At 44.9% G+C, this 17,631-nt stretch overlaps 1 protein-coding gene across 3 annotated transcripts; it reads left to right on the top strand.

Moving 5' to 3' along the window:
- The first annotated feature begins 326 nt into the window (after positions 1–326).
- On the top strand, positions 327–17,402 carry OGT (O-linked N-acetylglucosamine (GlcNAc) transferase). 3 transcript variants are annotated; one of them, XM_072336747.1, is made up of 22 exons: positions 327–527; positions 2,189–2,369; positions 3,307–3,550; positions 3,814–3,882; positions 6,816–6,932; positions 7,483–7,562; positions 8,164–8,359; positions 8,616–8,756; positions 8,982–9,082; positions 9,174–9,327; positions 9,427–9,528; positions 9,767–9,946; positions 10,191–10,349; positions 10,775–10,864; positions 11,448–11,573; positions 12,383–12,553; positions 12,686–12,802; positions 12,883–13,050; positions 14,965–15,117; positions 15,247–15,499; positions 15,679–15,802; positions 16,346–17,402. In XM_072336747.1, the coding sequence occupies exons 1-22, from the start codon at positions 491–493 to the stop codon at positions 16,518–16,520; spliced, it is 3,138 nt and encodes a 1,045-aa protein (XP_072192848.1). In that variant the 5' UTR covers positions 327–490; the 3' UTR covers positions 16,521–17,402. The 3 variants fall into 3 exon arrangements, with proteins under 3 accessions (XP_072192848.1, XP_072192847.1, XP_072192849.1); XM_072336746.1 differs by having other exon boundaries at positions 345–527; positions 2,219–2,369; XM_072336748.1 differs by lacking the exons at positions 327–527; positions 2,189–2,369 and adding an exon at positions 5,506–5,650.
- The last annotated feature ends 229 nt before the right edge of the window (positions 17,403–17,631 follow it).

Below are 17,631 nucleotides of genomic sequence, written 5' to 3'. Positions count from 1 at the left end.
GCTCAGCCTTCCAGCGCCCTGCAGCGATCAGCGGCCCCGCGCCTTCATGTTGAATCGCAATTCATCCCAGCCCCCATTTAACCCCCCAACCCACCACGGCCGCGCTGCACGTGCCCGCGGAGGCCGCGCGGAGGCGACCATTGGCGCATGCGCAATTGCGGCTGCGTTTGTCGCAATGGCTCCGCGCGGAGCGCCGGCTCAGCTGACAAAGCTGCCGCTGCGGCGGCGCGTGTGAGAGAGACAGAGAGAGGGGGCGCTCGGCGGAAGGAGACGGATGTAGTTCCGCTGTATCACTCCGCAGCGAGGCGCCCCGCCGGCTGGCTCCGCCCGGACTATTTGTCGCGGGGAGCTAGGTCCGGCCGCAGCCATTCGGCTCTCCGCCGCCTCCGCCAGCGCCATTTCGGGAGCCGCCGCCTCAGAGCGCCGGGAGCGCGGGCAGCTCTGTTCTTCTCCGCCTCCTCAGCCCGGCGCCCCGCCGGCCCCTGTCCCGATGGCGACCTCCGTGGGGAACGTGGCCGACAGCACAGGTACCGCCGGGATCGAGGCCGCACCGGGCCGCGCTCCCCCCCCCCCCCCCCCCCCCATGCGCAGCGCTCCGCGGGTGCCGCTCCCGGCGGAACTTTCCAGAAGCGGCCGCAAGGGCCCGGGCCGGGCCGCGTGTTCGAGGCGCTATATTTATCCGTCAGCCGCAGGGGGGGAGGGCGGACAACGGGCCCGAAATAAACGGCGCTGCTCCGGGGGCGGCGGGGGGAAGGGGCGGTGCGGAACGGAGCGTGAAGGGAGGCTGTGGGGGGGGGGGGTACGGGCGCTGCGCTGGTGGGGCCGGGCCGCAGTGCTGTGGGAGCACCAAGGTCACCGCTCTCAGCCTGCCCTCAGCGCTGCTCCCCGGCCTGCCCTGCGGCACAGCGCTATGGAGCTCAGTTGGAACGGGGGTAGATAACTGGAAGAAATGCTTGACTGTGAGGCTGGTGAGACGCTGGCTCTTGTTGCCCAGTAAGGACGTGAATGCCCTCTGCCGTGCAGCACTCGGGGCCAGGTTGGGTGGATGGAGCTGTGAGCAACCCGGGGGAGAGGGGGGTGTCCCCGCTATAGCAGGGGGTTGGGACTACGTGATCTTAAAGGTTCCTTCCAACCCAAACCATCCTGTGAGTCGTTACATCAGAGATGTGGAATTCTGTAGGGCCAGGTAGGAAGTGCTGAACGAATGGGGTCAGTGCCCGCAGAGCGCTGGGAGCGTTACATTTCCCTGTCCTGAGCTTAAGAGGGGAAAATAAGAGCTGCTTACAGTACTCGGGGCTTTTAACAGCACGTCCGGCTGATGTAAAGGCACGGCCTGAAGGGCTTCTTTCTAGTGTGAGCAGCTGTGAGTTTTTTCTTAAGCTGCTCTTTCTCTATTCTAATGCAGAACCGTGAGATAACGACTGGGCTGCTCACATGGGTTGTTTTGTCTGAGCCCGGTGTTTGATGGAAGTAGTTTGTCTCCCTCCAGTTGCAGCCCTCTATTCCATCAGATAGCATTCAGCTGCTTTTCCAGTGGAGGAATTGTTATGCGTGGTGGATAATACAGGCAGAGTGGAGGTTTAAAGGAACGCTGTGCATTACGCCTTTTTCTTTTAAGGGCTTTCACAAGATACGGATCTGCTGGCACAGCAGAACTTCCTTTAGTTCGAGTCCTTTGAAGTCTGTGTCTGTGGTCCTGCATTTCCCTGTGAGGTTTATAGTGCTTTTCAGTGCTAGGAAGTGTTACATGCCCGGTCTGGGGATGGGGGGAGGGGGGCAAGGAAATTCATTGTTCTGTCTGGCTCTGCTGCCTGTTTGAGCCCAAGTAGCTGCTTTACAGTAGGATTATCTTAACTGTTTTCTGCTAACCTGAAAAATACTTGGAAGTTGTGTAACTGTAATGGCTGCTTTTGTTTCCAAACGTGAACTGGTGAAATCCCACAGCAGCAGCTTGGGGCCTGAAGATGTGAGAGCACAAACCTCCACCTGCTGTGTTGTTTTGTGTCATTTCAAACGTTTTCATCCTTTAGTTTGAAACACCTTTTTTTTTGTTGTTTGGTTGGTTTTGTTTTGGTTGGTGTTTTGTCATTTTTTTTTTTCGTTTAGTTATTTAGTTTGGTTTCTTTGGTTTGGTTTCCATTCTCTAACTTTTTGTTTTCCCCCCTTGAATGTTTTGGTGATTCTCCAGAACCAACGAAACGTATGCTTTCCTTCCAAGGGTTAGCGGAGTTGGCTCATCGTGAGTATCAGGCAGGAGACTTTGAAGCAGCAGAGAGACACTGCATGCAGCTTTGGAGACAAGAGCCTGATAATACTGGTGTGCTTTTATTGCTATCGTCTATTCACTTCCAGTGTCGCAGATTGGACAGGTAGGACTGAGATGTTGCGTTCAAGCTTCTTTTGGAGTTTGTGCTCCTCTTAGTACCGAGCACAGTTAATAGAAGTGCTTATCTGACATTGGCTTTAGCACTGAATGCAGATGCTGACTTAATGCTAGCAGTAATGACTGGCTAAAAATAATGTTCTTGTTTCTTGAGTTCTTTTAGGGTAAGAGGAATACAAGTGGGAATTGCTAGCTTTAGAGCAAGCATCAGATAGTGCTGTTACTCTCATGCCGTTTTCGTATTGTACACTTTCATGCCCGAGTTATTTGCACGTGCAAACAAGAAATTCTCATGTATTCCACCTGCAGTGTGGGGTTAATACTTTTAAGTTCTGAGTTTGATTGTTTGCAGTGAGATTGCATTGCTTAATTAAGAGTTGTTGCTGCTTCTTCTGCCTGCCTCTCCCTGACCTTGCTTGTGTCTTTCAAGCCTCTGGAACTTTAAATGATGAAGGAAGTAATAACTTGTAACTGGGATTTACTCTGTAGGCTTCTGAGTGAAGCTGTAGTAATGATTTAGATGGGGGAAAATGAAACAAGAGAGCTGGACAGAACTTTAAACCTATGCCTGTCTGCTATATTCTGTTTCTGAAAAACTAAGTGAAAAACTGCATAGAAGAAAGCATGCAAATGTTTGAAGAGGCTTAACAGAGTATTTGTGATGTTTTCTCAGACCACGTAGAGCTCAGGTTTGAGGAGGAGACTTGAATCCTGCTGATTGAGCTGGGTTGTCTTTCTCAGTAGAACTTGCAGTGGGAACAGGGGAGGTGGTTAAACAAGGAGAAGCTAAATGTAAGGTAGCTCTGTAAGCCTGCGTATGTTGGCTGTATGTTTGTCTTGCTTAAGCATGAATGTCCATCAAACAGTAAACAGGCCAACACTCCAAATCAATTGTCTTTGTTAACTTGTCTGATTTTCCCCAGGTCTGCTCACTTCAGCACTTTGGCTATTAAACAGAACCCACTGCTGGCTGAAGCCTACTCAAATCTGGGCAACGTGTACAAGGAACGTGGACAGCTGCAGGAAGCTATCGAGCACTACAGACATGCACTGCGCCTCAAACCAGATTTCATTGATGGATACATTAATCTGGCTGCTGCACTGGTAGCTGCAGGAGATATGGAAGGAGCAGTACAGGCATACGTGTCTGCCCTTCAGTACAACCCTGTGAGTAGTGCCTTTCAGAAGAACGGATGGGTTGGTGGGGGATACGCGGGGAGAAAAGCTGTTAAGGGTACAGGAAGCAAGGTTGTTATTAATTTAAGAAACCAATTATTTAATAAATAAAAACAGCCATCAAAAATCACACCTGTAGTTATCTTTGCGAAGAATTTGGAATGAATTTATAGAGGAGTGGGAACTGCCAATTGCAAGACCTTTGGGGCAGCTGTGAAGTCGTGAAGCTGACTTGAGTGACTTTGGTTTTTCAGGACTTGTACTGTGTTCGTAGTGACCTGGGGAACCTGCTCAAAGCCCTGGGTCGCTTGGAAGAAGCCAAGGTAGGTGTTGAGTAGAATACATGTAAACGCCAGTGTTTTGAAAACTTGAACTTTGCACCAAGTCTTCAAATCTGCGTTGATCTACAGACAGTCTGAGAAACTGCTGAAAACTGAAGGCACTGAAACGCCCCAGAGTAGTTGCAGGGCAAGATATGGCATGTCCATGTTTAAAAGTTGGTTTAAGTCAAGAAATGGAACATTACCGAGCCTACCTGCTGAACTAGACTACCTGATACCATTCTGAAGTATTGGGCAGGGGCTCCACCATGCTCTTATCTGGAAATAAGTAACGGCCCTTCAAATCTGAGGCTTGCCTGCTGCTGCCAAGCAGAGAGCCTGTGGTTAGCTCGAGATCCCTGTACGATGCAGGTGCTATTGAAAATGCTGCTCTTCTAAAGTCCTTTGTGGCTTGTAAGTGGAGAAGAAACTTATCCAAATGTTACCTTGTAATATTGGCTTTTAAAGATATTTATTCTTCTTTAACGTTTCCCTCCCCTCGATGGTGGAAGAAAGGCTAGTAAATGATCAATAGCTGCAGTCTGCGCCCCCCTGAATAACTTTTCTTCACGCCTTCCCTCCTCCCCTCCCTCAAATAAAGAAATCGGAAGGACAAAGCTGGTTTGTTTGGAAATGAACTGATCAAAGAAAACTTGCTGTAGTGGAAAGGTGGCTTCTAGCAGTCTTGCGTTTCCTAAACTGAGAATTTGAACACCGAGACGAGTCGAAAATTTCTTGGCACGTTAAAACTTGGATTGCACAAAGAAATTGTCTTGTTACAAGCCACCTTACGCGTCCGCGCTGCAGGGGTGAGGAGTGTGGAGAAGTGAGAAACACTCTGGCCTCCACGTCTGTCACTCCAAGCCCCACGCGCATGCTACAAAGTGGAGTGTATGAACAGCGTAGCTGTCTGTTTGGCTGCAGCACCATCGGGGAGGGCGGTGATTCTAAGGGGGCGATGGGGAGCGTAGGTTCAAAGTTGATTATTGTTTGGATTTCTCCTAACAACTTGGATGTGTGTACCATCCCAGGGCAGCGGAATTGATTTGGTCAGATCCAGGTTGCAAACGATGCGTGGTACCGTTGAACGGTCCTGGAGACATTTGGTTCTCAGCCCACCAAGCGGACAGCTAACACGAATTGCACTTCACTGCAGCTTTAGTGTGACTGGTATAGGCCAAGACACTGCGCCTGCCTTAGGTTGCTGACTTCTTTGTTTCAGAGCTCTGGAGAACACCTAGTTTGAAAGTGTTATTCCGTTCTGTGAGAACTTAATAAACGAGGAAAAACATCTCGAGTCAATTGCAACGTGTTTCTTTGGTTATCAGTCCATTTGAAAGATCAAGCCAGCAAATTCCTTACAGTTTTGAACTAAAATTGAATTTCTTTGTAGATATTTCAGAGCCTTTCTTCCAAAAAAAAAAAAAAAAGTCCCTGCTGTATGCAATTGCCCTGATTAACCCTCTCCCTTCTGCATGTCTCCCTTGTTACAGACAGATTGTCCTCATTCCCATGTGTTAAAGACATATCCAAAAAAATTGCAATTGCTTTGTTGAACTTTTACTAATGATCTTGTTTTATTTTCTCTCTTGTTTTTGGTTTTTTCACCACTGATATTGTATTTAGAAGGTTTCAGGTGGGTGAAACCTCCTATTCCATGCGTAAGGTGCCTCGCTGAAGGGAGCTCGAGGCCTGGATCTAGGGCAGACACACACCTCCTCCTCCTCTTCCAGCAAGGAACGCACCGAAAAGTCACATGATGAGAAATATGGTAACGGGTTTGTAACTGCCACAGCAAAACCATTTGCCTCCATGCCTGAATCTTCTGTCTTGTGGCTTCAGAAACAGCTTAAAATATTTAATTACGAGCAAGTAATGTAAGAATGTTTTATACTAGTAGCCACAAATTCTTTCAAAGAAGTAACGTAAACGTAAATTAAAGATATATATATATTTTAAAAGAAGTAATTGGAGATAGTTAATAGTAAAAGCTTCTAACTCTTCCGGTTGTTCATTTTTTTTCCTTTTTTCTTCTTTGTTTGGATTGCAGCGTTCTGCTCTTCTGATGACGCGCTGTGATCCTGCAGTAGCGCAAAGGCTGCGCAGCGGTAACGCGCCTGCCGTGCGGCGGAGCCCCGGTGAACGGTCGGCCGGATGATTAATCTGTGGCTGACCGCCCGGCTCCCCATGCGATTGGCTTGCCATGCTTTCTGATTCCACGCATCAAATTGAACGTGCCACGATTTTTTTTCATACGGGCCCGTCTGATAGATTAATGATTCTGGTTGGCCGTTCACGCTCCCTAGGGGCACTTGGTAGAGCGCAGCAGTTGGCAGCGGTAGCGTGGCGCCGTGCTGGGTAGGAAGCGCAGCGATTTCTCGCGCTCGCATTACAGGGACCTAAACCTTGATGCAATCCTGTCATTTGAGGTTTCCGAGCTGCAGGTGGCCGAGTGCCTTCAAAGCCGTGGGCAGGACGTGTCGTATCAGTCGGCGAGGACTGCTAAAGCAGAAGAATGCCTGTTTTCCAGTAGCTTTCCTACCTCTTGAGAGTAATTCCCATTCATTTTAGAACACCCCACAGCTCTAACGTTCCATTTCATCCCAGAGTTGTTTTTGCACGCTCATTTTTTATTTTATTTTTCCCCATTTTTACACACCCCATTCTTAAGATCACTGCTGTGCTGAGCTGGTGACTGCAGTCTTATTGACTCAGCAGCGTAACTGAAGAATGGTGGGCTTGCACCTGGGTTTTGGTTTGCGCCCGCGCAGGACCAACAGCAGTTTGCAGCGCAGTAGTTTTGGCGCAAGCTAGCCTATACTGCAGGGTCACTTTTGGCTGGTTAGAGAATGCATACTAACAATTGTTTTCTCTCATTTTTTTCTTTTTACAAATATTCCCCTCCCCTTGTATCTCTCTTCTTTAACTGTTCCAAGGCCTGTTACTTAAAAGCAATTGAGACTCAACCAAACTTTGCAGTGGCGTGGAGTAATCTTGGCTGTGTTTTCAATGCCCAAGGAGAAATCTGGCTCGCCATCCATCACTTTGAAAAGGTAACAGCCTGAGCCAGTTCGCCCTCACTGATGAATCTTATTGCACGGGCGGCTGTCTGCTTATGGAAGAGTACTTTGATAGGAGACAGAAATATTCTGACCAGTAGAACTTAGAATCCCTTTGACACCCTCTGTTAGTCACTTGTTGCTTCAGGATGTTTAGAGCTGCCTATGTCCCTTTAAAGAGGGCTGTTGGAATTGCCCTGAGGGTTTCACACACGTATCAGAGATGAGAAAATTCATTCCAAGTTTCTGTTGGAGACAATTAGGTCATGACTTTGATGAGGAAGTAATTTGAAAGCAGTGTATTTTGTCCCTTCTACATAAAAGAACCTCAGTGTTTTCGATGGATAACTCGTGTTTTCCTTCCTTTCCAGTAGAAAGTCTTAAAGGCTTACAGATTAGGTTTACCAGGCTTTAAAATGAATGATTTTGCATACATAATTTGTATGTGTCCATTGAAAATAAAAACAAGCAAAACAACACTTAACTTGAGATATTATAGATAAAGCTTTTGTGCTAATGCTCAAAACTTTACATGTAATTTCAGGCTGTAACTCTTGACCCAAACTTTTTGGATGCATACATCAATCTAGGAAATGTCCTGAAGGAGGCAAGAATATTTGACAGGTAAGCAGAGCTAAAAAGCCCCTGTTAGATGTATTCCTTTGTGACCTTCCTGCGCTTGAGTCTTGTTTTTAACATTTTACTACTAAGGATGTAGATGGAGATAGGTAGGAAATCGATCCTGGTCTGTAGATTTTGTTTCCAAAAGAGGATCAGACTTTGTTGTGTATATACAGTGCGTCTGATTGGGTTATAATTTCTGGTGACTGTTCTCTGTAGCTCTAAGAGAAGATAATTGTTTTGACTGTTGGCACTGTACACTCATTGATTTTTGCTTTACTCACAAGGACGTGGGCCAAAGAAGGGCATTTCTGCAAGTGAAGCAAGCCTTACACTAGCACAGATGTGCTAGGAATACAGACCACATTTAATAGTCCTGAACAGAAGGACCTGCGTGTCTCTTCAGAGTAGTTCAGAAATGGCATGAGTAATAATTGATTCCTGATGGGGTTTTTAATTCAGGCAGTACTTCTGTGTTTCCAGTAATAGAATAGGTGTGACTGTTAAAATATCTCCCTTCGGTGTTTTATGTATGCTTTTATAACCAAGGTGAATATAGTTATCATACTCTGGGTGATTGTTTACATTCTTTTTCTTGTTACAGAGCTGTAGCGGCTTATCTTCGAGCCTTGAGTTTGAGTCCAAACCATGCAGTCGTACACGGCAACCTTGCTTGTGTGTATTATGAGCAAGGCCTGATAGACCTAGCAATAGACACCTACAGGAGGGCTATTGAACTACAGCCCCACTTCCCTGATGCCTACTGTAACTTGGCCAACGCCTTGAAGGAAAAGGGCAGTGTAAGGAGTGCTTTCATTTTCTACCTTCTTAAGAATGTTAGCATAAGTATTACTGACGCTTTGGACACCAATTGTTATCAATTTTATTAAGATAATGTCTTCTGTTTGTCATGTTCCTTAAGAATGATTCAGGAAATAATCACTTCATACCTGTTAGGAGTGATTTGTCTAATGCCTTCTCAAGCAGTGCTGTTAAGAGGAATGTTACAGTGTGAACATTACCCTTATCGTCCCTTCCTTCTTTTTATTGTTGTAGGTGGCTGAAGCAGAGGAATGTTACAATACAGCTCTTCGACTTTGTCCCACCCATGCAGATTCTCTCAACAATCTGGCAAACATCAAACGGGAGCAGGGGAACATTGAGGAAGCTGTCCGCCTTTATCGGAAGGCTCTTGAGGTGCAGTTGGTTTGTGGTGTGTGGGGTAAAAGGTAGAGGAATAAAGCTGAGAGAGTATGGTATGACATGGGGTTGTTTTCCTTCCATCTCCTACCATAATCAGAAGGAAGCCTGCTCAGACACGAGTCATAAAGAAGTCAGAGGAAGAAACGCACAAGATTCGTTTTGTCGTGGTTTGCTTTGGGGTACTGCTAGACAGGTGGCAACTTTTTTTTTCTTCCCCAGGTGTTTCCAGAGTTTGCTGCTGCACATTCAAATTTAGCCAGCGTTCTCCAACAGCAAGGAAAGTTACAGGAAGCTCTGATGCATTACAAAGAGGCAATTAGGTAAATGGATGCTGTTTGTGGTAGCCCCAGCCTTTCCTGTCAGGAAGGAGGAGAAGCTTTGATTGTTCATAATGTTATCTTGCCTTCTCAGAATCAGCCCCACGTTTGCAGATGCCTACTCCAATATGGGAAATACTTTGAAGGAAATGCAGGATGTTCAGGGAGCGCTGCAGTGCTACACCCGTGCCATTCAGATAAACCCAGCTTTTGCTGATGCCCATAGCAACCTGGCATCTATTCACAAGGTAGTGCACGTGTATGAATCACTTGGAACGTGCTGGAGTGCTGTGGGTACTTAGCCTGAATGTGTTTTTATCTACTGACTCATTCCTCTGTCTTCACAGGATTCAGGGAATATACCAGAAGCCATTGCATCCTACCGCACCGCTCTGAAACTGAAACCTGATTTCCCTGATGCCTACTGCAACTTGGCTCACTGTCTGCAGGTGAGGGGATATTGTTGTCTGTAGTCTTAAGGTTCCTCTGTATCAAATGCTGAGCTTGATTACCTCAACCAAACACTGTGAGCAAAGCGAAAGAGTAAATAAGTCTTAAATCAGAAGGCTGGTGATCACTGGAAATTTTGCTTCCGTTTTTGGAAGGAGCTTTGATCTCAGCTTCTTGATAAATCTTAGCTCAAGTGAAGCTTGTTGTCCTATGTTTTGTATTTTACCTTTTCTCTAGATTGTCTGTGACTGGACAGACTATGATGAAAGGATGAAGAAGCTGGTTAGCATTGTGGCTGATCAACTGGAGAAAAACAGACTGCCTTCTGTCCACCCTCATCACAGCATGCTGTATCCCCTTTCTCACAGCTTTAGGAAAGCTATTGCTGAGAGACATGGAAATCTGTGCTTGGACAAGGTAGGAGGTTTTGTAAAGGTCTGTTGTGAAGTACTGTTGTCACAGGAAATCTAAGGCGTAGTATTGGGTGTGGAAGGCATCTGGCCACTGACCCAAGGTGAGCAGTGCAGATCTGAAGCTGATGCCCACAGCCCACTTGCTTAAATATTGGATAAGGCTAATTCTAAGAACTTGATTGTTTTTTGTTTATGCTTAGCATTTGGTTCCTGGCATTTTGGTTCACTTGTGTGTGTTTTCTTGACAGATTAATGTACTTCACAAGCCGCCATATGAGCATCCAAAGGATTTGAAGGCCAGTGAAGGTCGACTTCGCATTGGTTATGTGAGCTCTGATTTTGGAAACCATCCAACATCACACCTAATGCAGTCAATCCCCGGCATGCATAACCCGGACAAATTTGAGGTAAAAATAGAAAAAAAGTGTGCTGAAGCTTTAAAATAGAGTCTCATAGAAGGTGTTCTTAGAAAATTAAACACTTAATGGGAATTAATTTGTTACATTCACTTGACCTTGGACTGATGAGAAAGCTGTGTTTTAGTCTATGCAAAATGTGGCGTGTTATGCTAGTGCCAGAACTAGGTGGGTCTGGGGCATGATGCTGATGTGTTCAACACCCGCTGCCCCTACTTCTCAGTGCTAACTGCCCCACAGATAAATGCAGCAGAGCTGGTCTGCGACTTGCAGTCTTACTAAAGTAATTTATAATTGAAATACCCAATGTTCAATAGCAAAAGCATTTTGTTGCATAAAAACTTTGTATCAAGAGTTTGAAAGCGGTTAGAAATTGTTGCAGATGCTCAGTCAATTTCTGGTGCCTCCTCCTGTAGGTGTTCTGTTATGCCCTGAGTCCTGATGATGGTACGAACTTCCGTGTGAAAGTGATGGCAGAAGCAAATCACTTTGTTGACTTATCTCAGGTGAGCTTTTTGATACACAGATCTAGCAAGTCACAATTTAAAACAGATGATTGGGTGAAGATATTTTGCTGCAGTGATTTATTGGATGAAGCAGATGCTGGTTTTAGAATTTGAGGAACTGACAAGAATGTGAATCAGTATGGGATGTGTGTATGTGGAATAATAGATGATAGAACTGGATTGGTGCCCAGACAGTCCCAGAATTAGATGATAGCTGAAACTATTACGTTTGAGGATCTGCTCTCATAAGTAACGATGCAAAGTTCATGTCAGCAGGGCTGGTCTGTAAGATGGGTTTGGCAAAGCTGAGACTTGAGAGAATTCTTCAAGGGCCTACGGTTAGGCTTATGGAGAGCTGTTCTTTCTACCTTTGCAGCAGTGGATGTTGAAAGCTCTGCCATAGTAAAAGCAGGGCAGCAGTTTAATTAACTGCTCTCTCTCTTCAAGGAAAAATGAGTTGCTTTTCCTTATTAAAAAGGGTTGACAAAATTGAAGTCTTGACCAGGTTATACAGTTGACATTTATCTATTGGAAAGCTGGTGTTATTGAAAGCACAGATGAGTTTGATTCATTTCTTCTTCAGATACCGTGTAATGGGAAAGCAGCAGACCGCATACATCAGGATGGGATACACATTCTGATTAACATGAATGGCTATACCAAGGGAGCCCGGAATGAGTTGTTTGCTCTGAGACCAGCACCTATTCAGGTAACTGAGATGAAGAGATCTTTCTCTCTAGAATATCCCCTTCTGAGTTCAGGGAGTCTCTTTTTCCTGTCAGAGCAGGAAAAAAACAAACCCCATCTGTTTGCTCATGGTGATTGATGGCAGATCTGGGGACTCTCGAGTGTGTTTTTAGGAAGGTCAGGCAGAAGCTTTGACTGTGATCATAGAGAACATTCAGACAGCATTTGCCCTCTCTGTTCCTGTTCTCTGCCAAGTGATTGCAGAAATGCAACCTTCATTCTTGTGCGTGCGTGTGATTTGCGTGCAGCTGACTGTCCAGAAATAGAGCTATGTTTCGTGAGGTTTCTCTTTGCCACAGGGCTGCTTGTGTTGGTGAGAACAACAAAAGGGTATTTAAAGGTTTTGAAAAAAATAGTTTGAGTTCTAGTCTCTTCAGGCATAATGAAATTCTGGTCAGAATAAATGAGAATTAAGGTCAGTTGTTTTTTGACTACATTTTTCTTTTTAATGCCTATGGAAAGAGAATGGCAGAAGCCTGAAGTGGACTCCTGCTGCCCTACAGGAGTTGTCTCAGCTAAGGGAAGCTGAAATCACTGGTGCTTAATGCTCTGATTAAAGCTGTGCGCAGGTGGGTTAGAAGTCTTTTGCTTGGAGGATCAATTTTAGAGTATTTTCTGCCTGTTCACTGTCTCAGTGATTGCTTTTAAGTTGATAAAGCGCAACAAAGAACTTGAATCTGAAGGTGGGAAATTGAACTTACATGCATTGGTTTTAACATGCATTGTTTGATGGTGTACCTGGGACTGGAATCTTCCTTCTTTGTCTTGTAGGCAATGTGGTTAGGGTATCCTGGAACCAGTGGGGCGTTGTTCATGGATTACATCATCACAGATAAAGAAACTTCTCCAGTTGAGGTGGCTGAGCAGTATTCAGAGAAATTAGCTTACATGCCAAACACTTTCTTTATTGGAGACCACGCCAACATGTTCCCCCATCTAAAGGTATGTAGGTAGAGGGCAGGAGGAGTAGGTGGTGTTAGCAAGTGCTGTTCTCTGTGTTAATGGAGTGACTCTCGCTGCATACTTGGTGAGGGGTCTTGTAAATAACTGTGGTGTGCTTCCTTTTATTTCCAGAAAAAAGCAGTCATTGATTTCAAATCCAATGGTCATATTTATGATAACAGAATTGTTTTGAATGGCATTGACTTGAAGGCTTTCTTGGATAGCCTCCCTGATGTCAAGATTGTTAAGGTGAGTGCTGCACCTTTGTGTGTTCTGTCTTAAGCATTTAAGCTATTGCTTTCTCTGACTTTATGGGATTTCTTACATAGATGAAGTGTCCTGATAGTGGAGACACTGCAGACAGCAACGCTGCCCTCAGTATGCCAGTCATTCCTATGAACACAATTGCAGAAGCTGTGATTGAGATGATTAATCGTGGACAAATTCAGATAACCATCAATGGATTCAACATTAGTAATGGACTTGCAACTACTCAGGTGAGGCACCTCAGGACTCTACTCTTGGACTTTATAATGTGTTTGTATGTTTTAACGTAACAAGAAACAAGAACCTCCAAGCAAATGCCTCTCTTCTGTCATGTTGATTTATTTAGTTCTCATACTGAGGGAAACTCCAGATGTGCTGTAAGCCACAGATGTTGTGGAAGATGATTTATCCCCAAAGGTAGAGGGGTTATACCAAATGGAACCTGTAGTCCAAAGTGATTGAATTCTGCTGCATAGAAAAGACTGTCAGTTGTATCTTTCTGAACCATTCAATGTACCATCACTCAGTGCTGTCAGTTCACGGGATTTAGGTGATAGTGACAACTACTGTTTCTGTTGAATACATACATACATACATACATATATATATATTTACCTTGTAGAGCAGTTCTTCCTTTTTAAAAAACACCGTATTTTGACTCTGATGTGTCTTCTTTTGACTCCTGAATGTCCTTCAGTTTAGTCTTCAGGTCCAGGGAGGAGTGAGCTGTAGGCTTCCTAGTACGTTGTTCCATACTGCTGAGGTGTGAACCCTTGTATGTGAATCCTTGTAAAAATGCACCTTCAGTCCATCCTGGCTAATCAGAGCCAAGTCAGAGTAGGATTGGGGGGAAGGTCCATCTGTTACTCAGGTGAATTAAGAAATACACTGACTCTGTAACTTTTAAGTCTCTTTTGTGATCTGAAGTTTGTGGAACTTCCCTATGAATTTCTAGGGAACTATTTTTTAAGACTGGAGACCTTTTATTATTACTGCTGTATCCATAACCTCATGCTTTGGTTTCTTTTTATGAATTCTTTTGTGCACAGCTTAGACTTCCCTCTAAGTTGGCAGTAGGCTTCGTCTTAGTTTGATCAGTAAGTTTATTGGCTTTCTTTCCTGGAAATGCTGTGCCCTGAAATAGCAGGAAGTTCCTTGTCTTAATCACTCCACCACCAAAAGAACCAATCAAAGTTGTATTGGTGCCCTTTTAAAATGTGGTTTCTCTCTTTTGATCATACTAAGATAACCCTTCTTCGTATGTGTTGTAATGTGGGGTATTGGTGACTATTAATGTGCATTGTGGTTGAGGTTTTCGGTGTTATGGGTCAGTAGCACTCTTACCTATTTCTTTTGAACTAAATTATCTTGTTTATCTTCATGTCTTTACAGTTTCAACATACTGGCTCCATGTTCTAACAGAGTCAGTGACAGTGAGTCATTCCCATGAATGTCAAGTTTGTCAACAGTACATTTATTTTGGCTGGCAGCAGTGGCAGTGAGATAAACTTTAATTATATACATACGTAAAACGTTAAATTTAAAACAAACAGAGGCTGTAAGTACCTGTTTTGCCGTATCTGTAAGGATGTTTCCTTCTGACCATTGCCTGTTGCTTAAAAACAAACAGAAAATAGCCTACAAAAATCTGTCATTCTGACTTCCATTTTTCTAATCCTCAAGACAAGGAATACAGGAAGACAAAAATAAACCCATCCACCCCAACCCCCAAAACAAACAAAAAGAAATCCCTTTGCTTTTTAAATACTGTTCTCTTCTTCCTTCAAGTCTTGCTCTCATGTTTAGTTTTGAGGCAGTGAGGTGACTTTTAAGGAGGGGAGTGCTCCTTAAATGCCTTTTCTTTCTCATGACCTGGAATTGCAGGGAGACGTAGCCAGGGCGTGAAAATGCCCAGTGTTTTGTTCCTTGGTGGTTGTAGCATCGTGGTATCCACAGGCATGTACACACACCACTTAATTTCTTGTAATGGGTAAGTAGACAATGTAGTCTTTGTATAAGAAGTGAAAGATAAGCTTTGATGCCAGCACGTGTTGCAGTGTGTGTGTCAGGAGCATTCTATAGGGCGTAAGCACATTTCCTTTAATTTCAGTATTCCAACAGCTTTATTTTTTTTCCTCATTTAGATTAACAACAAAGCGGCAACTGGAGAAGAAGTTCCACGAACCATCATCGTTACCACCCGTTCTCAGTATGGCTTACCAGAAGATGCTGTTGTATACTGCAACTTCAATCAGCTCTATAAGATTGACCCTTCCACGCTGCAGATGTGGGCTAATGTGAGTATCTGTGGATCTGGGAACTGAGATCGAACCTCTGGAGCACAGTGGTATTAATTTATTCTGAAGCGTGTTGCAATGAATGAATGAGATCTAACATAACTGTTTTCATCTTGATTGTTGTTACAGATCCTAAAAAGAGTTCCAAACAGTGTGCTGTGGCTGCTGCGTTTCCCAGCTGTAGGAGAGCCCAATATTCAGCAGTATGCCCAAAACTTGGGTCTTTCCCAGAACAGAATCATCTTTTCTCCTGTTGCCCCCAAGGAAGAGCACGTGAGGAGAGGGCAGCTGGCTGATGTTTGTCTAGATACTCCCCTGTGCAATGGGCACACGACAGGGATGGATGTGCTCTGGGCTGGGACTCCTATGGTCACTATGCCAGGTAATGCTGTGGGAAACCTGGATGGAGTGGGTGAATTTGATATCATTATTGTAACTATAATAGTGAGTGGGCCTGGCAGATTTCCTCATTTCCTCTTTGAGAAGCAGAAGGAAAGCAGCTTTGCACTCTGTAGCGTGTTACTTGGTGATTCCTGTTACCCTATTTGTGTGCTTTCACAGGTGAAACGCTTGCATCACGAGTCGCTGCCTCCCAGCTTACTTGCCTTGGTTGTCTTGAGCTTATTGCGAAAAGTAGGCAGGAATATGAGGACATTGCTGTGAAACTGGGAACTGATCTGGAATAGTAAGTAAACTTGCACTATGTAGATTGTAAGATCAAGAATAGAAAGTGCTGTGGTGGATCACAGTGCTGAGTTTGTCATTAATTTTGCAACTAATGTTGGAAATAGGACAGTTCTCATCTTGAGGTGTCATAGAGTGTCACAGTTAACTCTGCTTCTGTTCTTGCAGTGTATGTAACAGGGCTCCAGTAACATGGCTGCTGTTGTGAAGGAATTGCTCGAGTGCAGGGTCTTGTCTGATTTAAAAGTGCACTGTATTTCACTTTTAGTTCTTGTAGGTTGAAGCTGAAACAGTAGTTTAAAACTGTGCACTAACACAGAGCAGAATAGTTCATGTGACAACTGAATGTCACAGCTGTTCTGAAGAGATAATGCTGGTCCGTATCAGAAACGAAAAGGGGGTGAAACATCCACATGAACTTGGTGTGGGAGTTGCTGTTTTTGTACTGGCAGTTCTGGGTCTGCTGAAACCCATTTTAAAAGCAAACAGTTCTGTGGAGTGCTGGGAAGCCTTTATGACTGGCTTCAACTTTTTCTTTTTGCAGCCTGAAAAAAATACGTGGCAAAGTCTGGAAGCAGAGAATATCCAGTCCTTTGTTCAACACCAAGCAGTACACGATGGACCTGGAGAGGCTTTACCTTCAGATGTGGGATCACTACGCTGCTGGCAACAAACCGGACCACATGATCAAGCCAGTGGAAGCCAGTGAATCTGCATGAAGAGACTTGTCTGTGTGCCCAGCCAGACCTGTCCAGGAGCTCAGCCTCTCCAACACTTGTGCAGAGACGATGAGCTAAAAACTGTGCATTTCTACTTAATCTGCCTGGTACTCTGTGGCTGAAGTGATACACGATGGTAATTAGAGCACAGCCAGACGTATTTCTTGCATGACAGGGAAAGACTCTATAAAGCCTGGGATCCTTTTATTCCATGAGGAATTGGAACGGGACTGAGCCGTGTACATGTGAGCCTGTATGTGTGAGAGACGTGGAGGTTGGTGGGGGAGGTTTGAACCGCCCACCCAATTACGATCCCTTGGATTTGATGCGATCTCCTGACGCGTTTGTCTCCTATAGATGGGAATTGGAGCCTTTTGCCGTTTGATTTGGGGTACTCCTCTTGGTGTACGTGTGGTTCTCCCATGGCAAGATTTCCAGCTAGCGAGTGTTGCTCCCTGCATTCATTTCTAAACTGTGCGGACTGAAGGGCGTATTTGCTGGTGTAGTCTTTTTTTATAGGTTTTATAAACCACTCGAGCCTATATCAGCCTTTTAATGTTTGACCTGTTTTGGAGCTCTGTAACGTGTTGGTTTAGATAAGGACTTTTTCTTTTTTGTTCTGTTTTTGTTTTTTAAGCTTCTCCAGTAACTCAGCTCTAATTGGCTTCACCATGGCAGCTCCTCTTCTCTTAGAAAACCAAATTCCATTGGAAAACGAATCCTCCCCCAAAAGCGTTTGAGGAAAACACACAAAAAAACCCCAAACTGGTGCCAAATGACAGACAGCCCTCTGAGCAATGGGTGTTCATGGTGTGTAGAGGCCGCAGTCCTGCGCGCTGTAGCGAAGACTTCAAACAAAACAAATAAAGCTTTGGTTTGCCAGTTGGACTGTCACGGTTTTTGGCTTCCCTCGTGCAGCTGGATGCAGCCTGTACTCAGCTGCTGTTTCCTTTCTCATCTCTGCTCTTACAGTGCACTGTCATTGTCTGATTGCTTTTGCACTGGGTTAACACCACAGCACAGCTGCAGTGTGAGCCAAAGGCTGCTGCTTGAAATGGGCCTCAGCCTTGCTGCTGGCGCCTTGTTTGTGTCACTGCTGGCGCCTTGTTTG

The sequence above is a fragment of the Excalfactoria chinensis genome, chromosome 4, assembly GCF_039878825.1.
Source record: "Excalfactoria chinensis isolate bCotChi1 chromosome 4, bCotChi1.hap2, whole genome shotgun sequence".
In the NCBI taxonomy this organism is placed as follows: Eukaryota; Metazoa; Chordata; class Aves; order Galliformes; family Phasianidae; genus Excalfactoria; species Excalfactoria chinensis.
The sequence above is the reverse complement of the archived record's forward strand: the minus strand, read 5'-3'. Positions and strand labels throughout refer to the sequence as shown.

Excerpts from the sequence above, each read along its gene's own strand:
- OGT (XM_072336747.1), top strand. The coding sequence starts at position 491 with ATGGCGACCTCCGTGGGGAACGTGGCCGACAGCACAG. Across the intron at positions 9,947-10,190 it reads GAAATCTGTGCTTGGACAAG|ATTAATGTACTTCACAAGCC; the intron begins GTAGGAGGTTTT and ends TTTTCTTGACAG. Across the intron at positions 11,574-12,382 it reads TGAGACCAGCACCTATTCAG|GCAATGTGGTTAGGGTATCC; the intron begins GTAACTGAGATG and ends TTTGTCTTGTAG.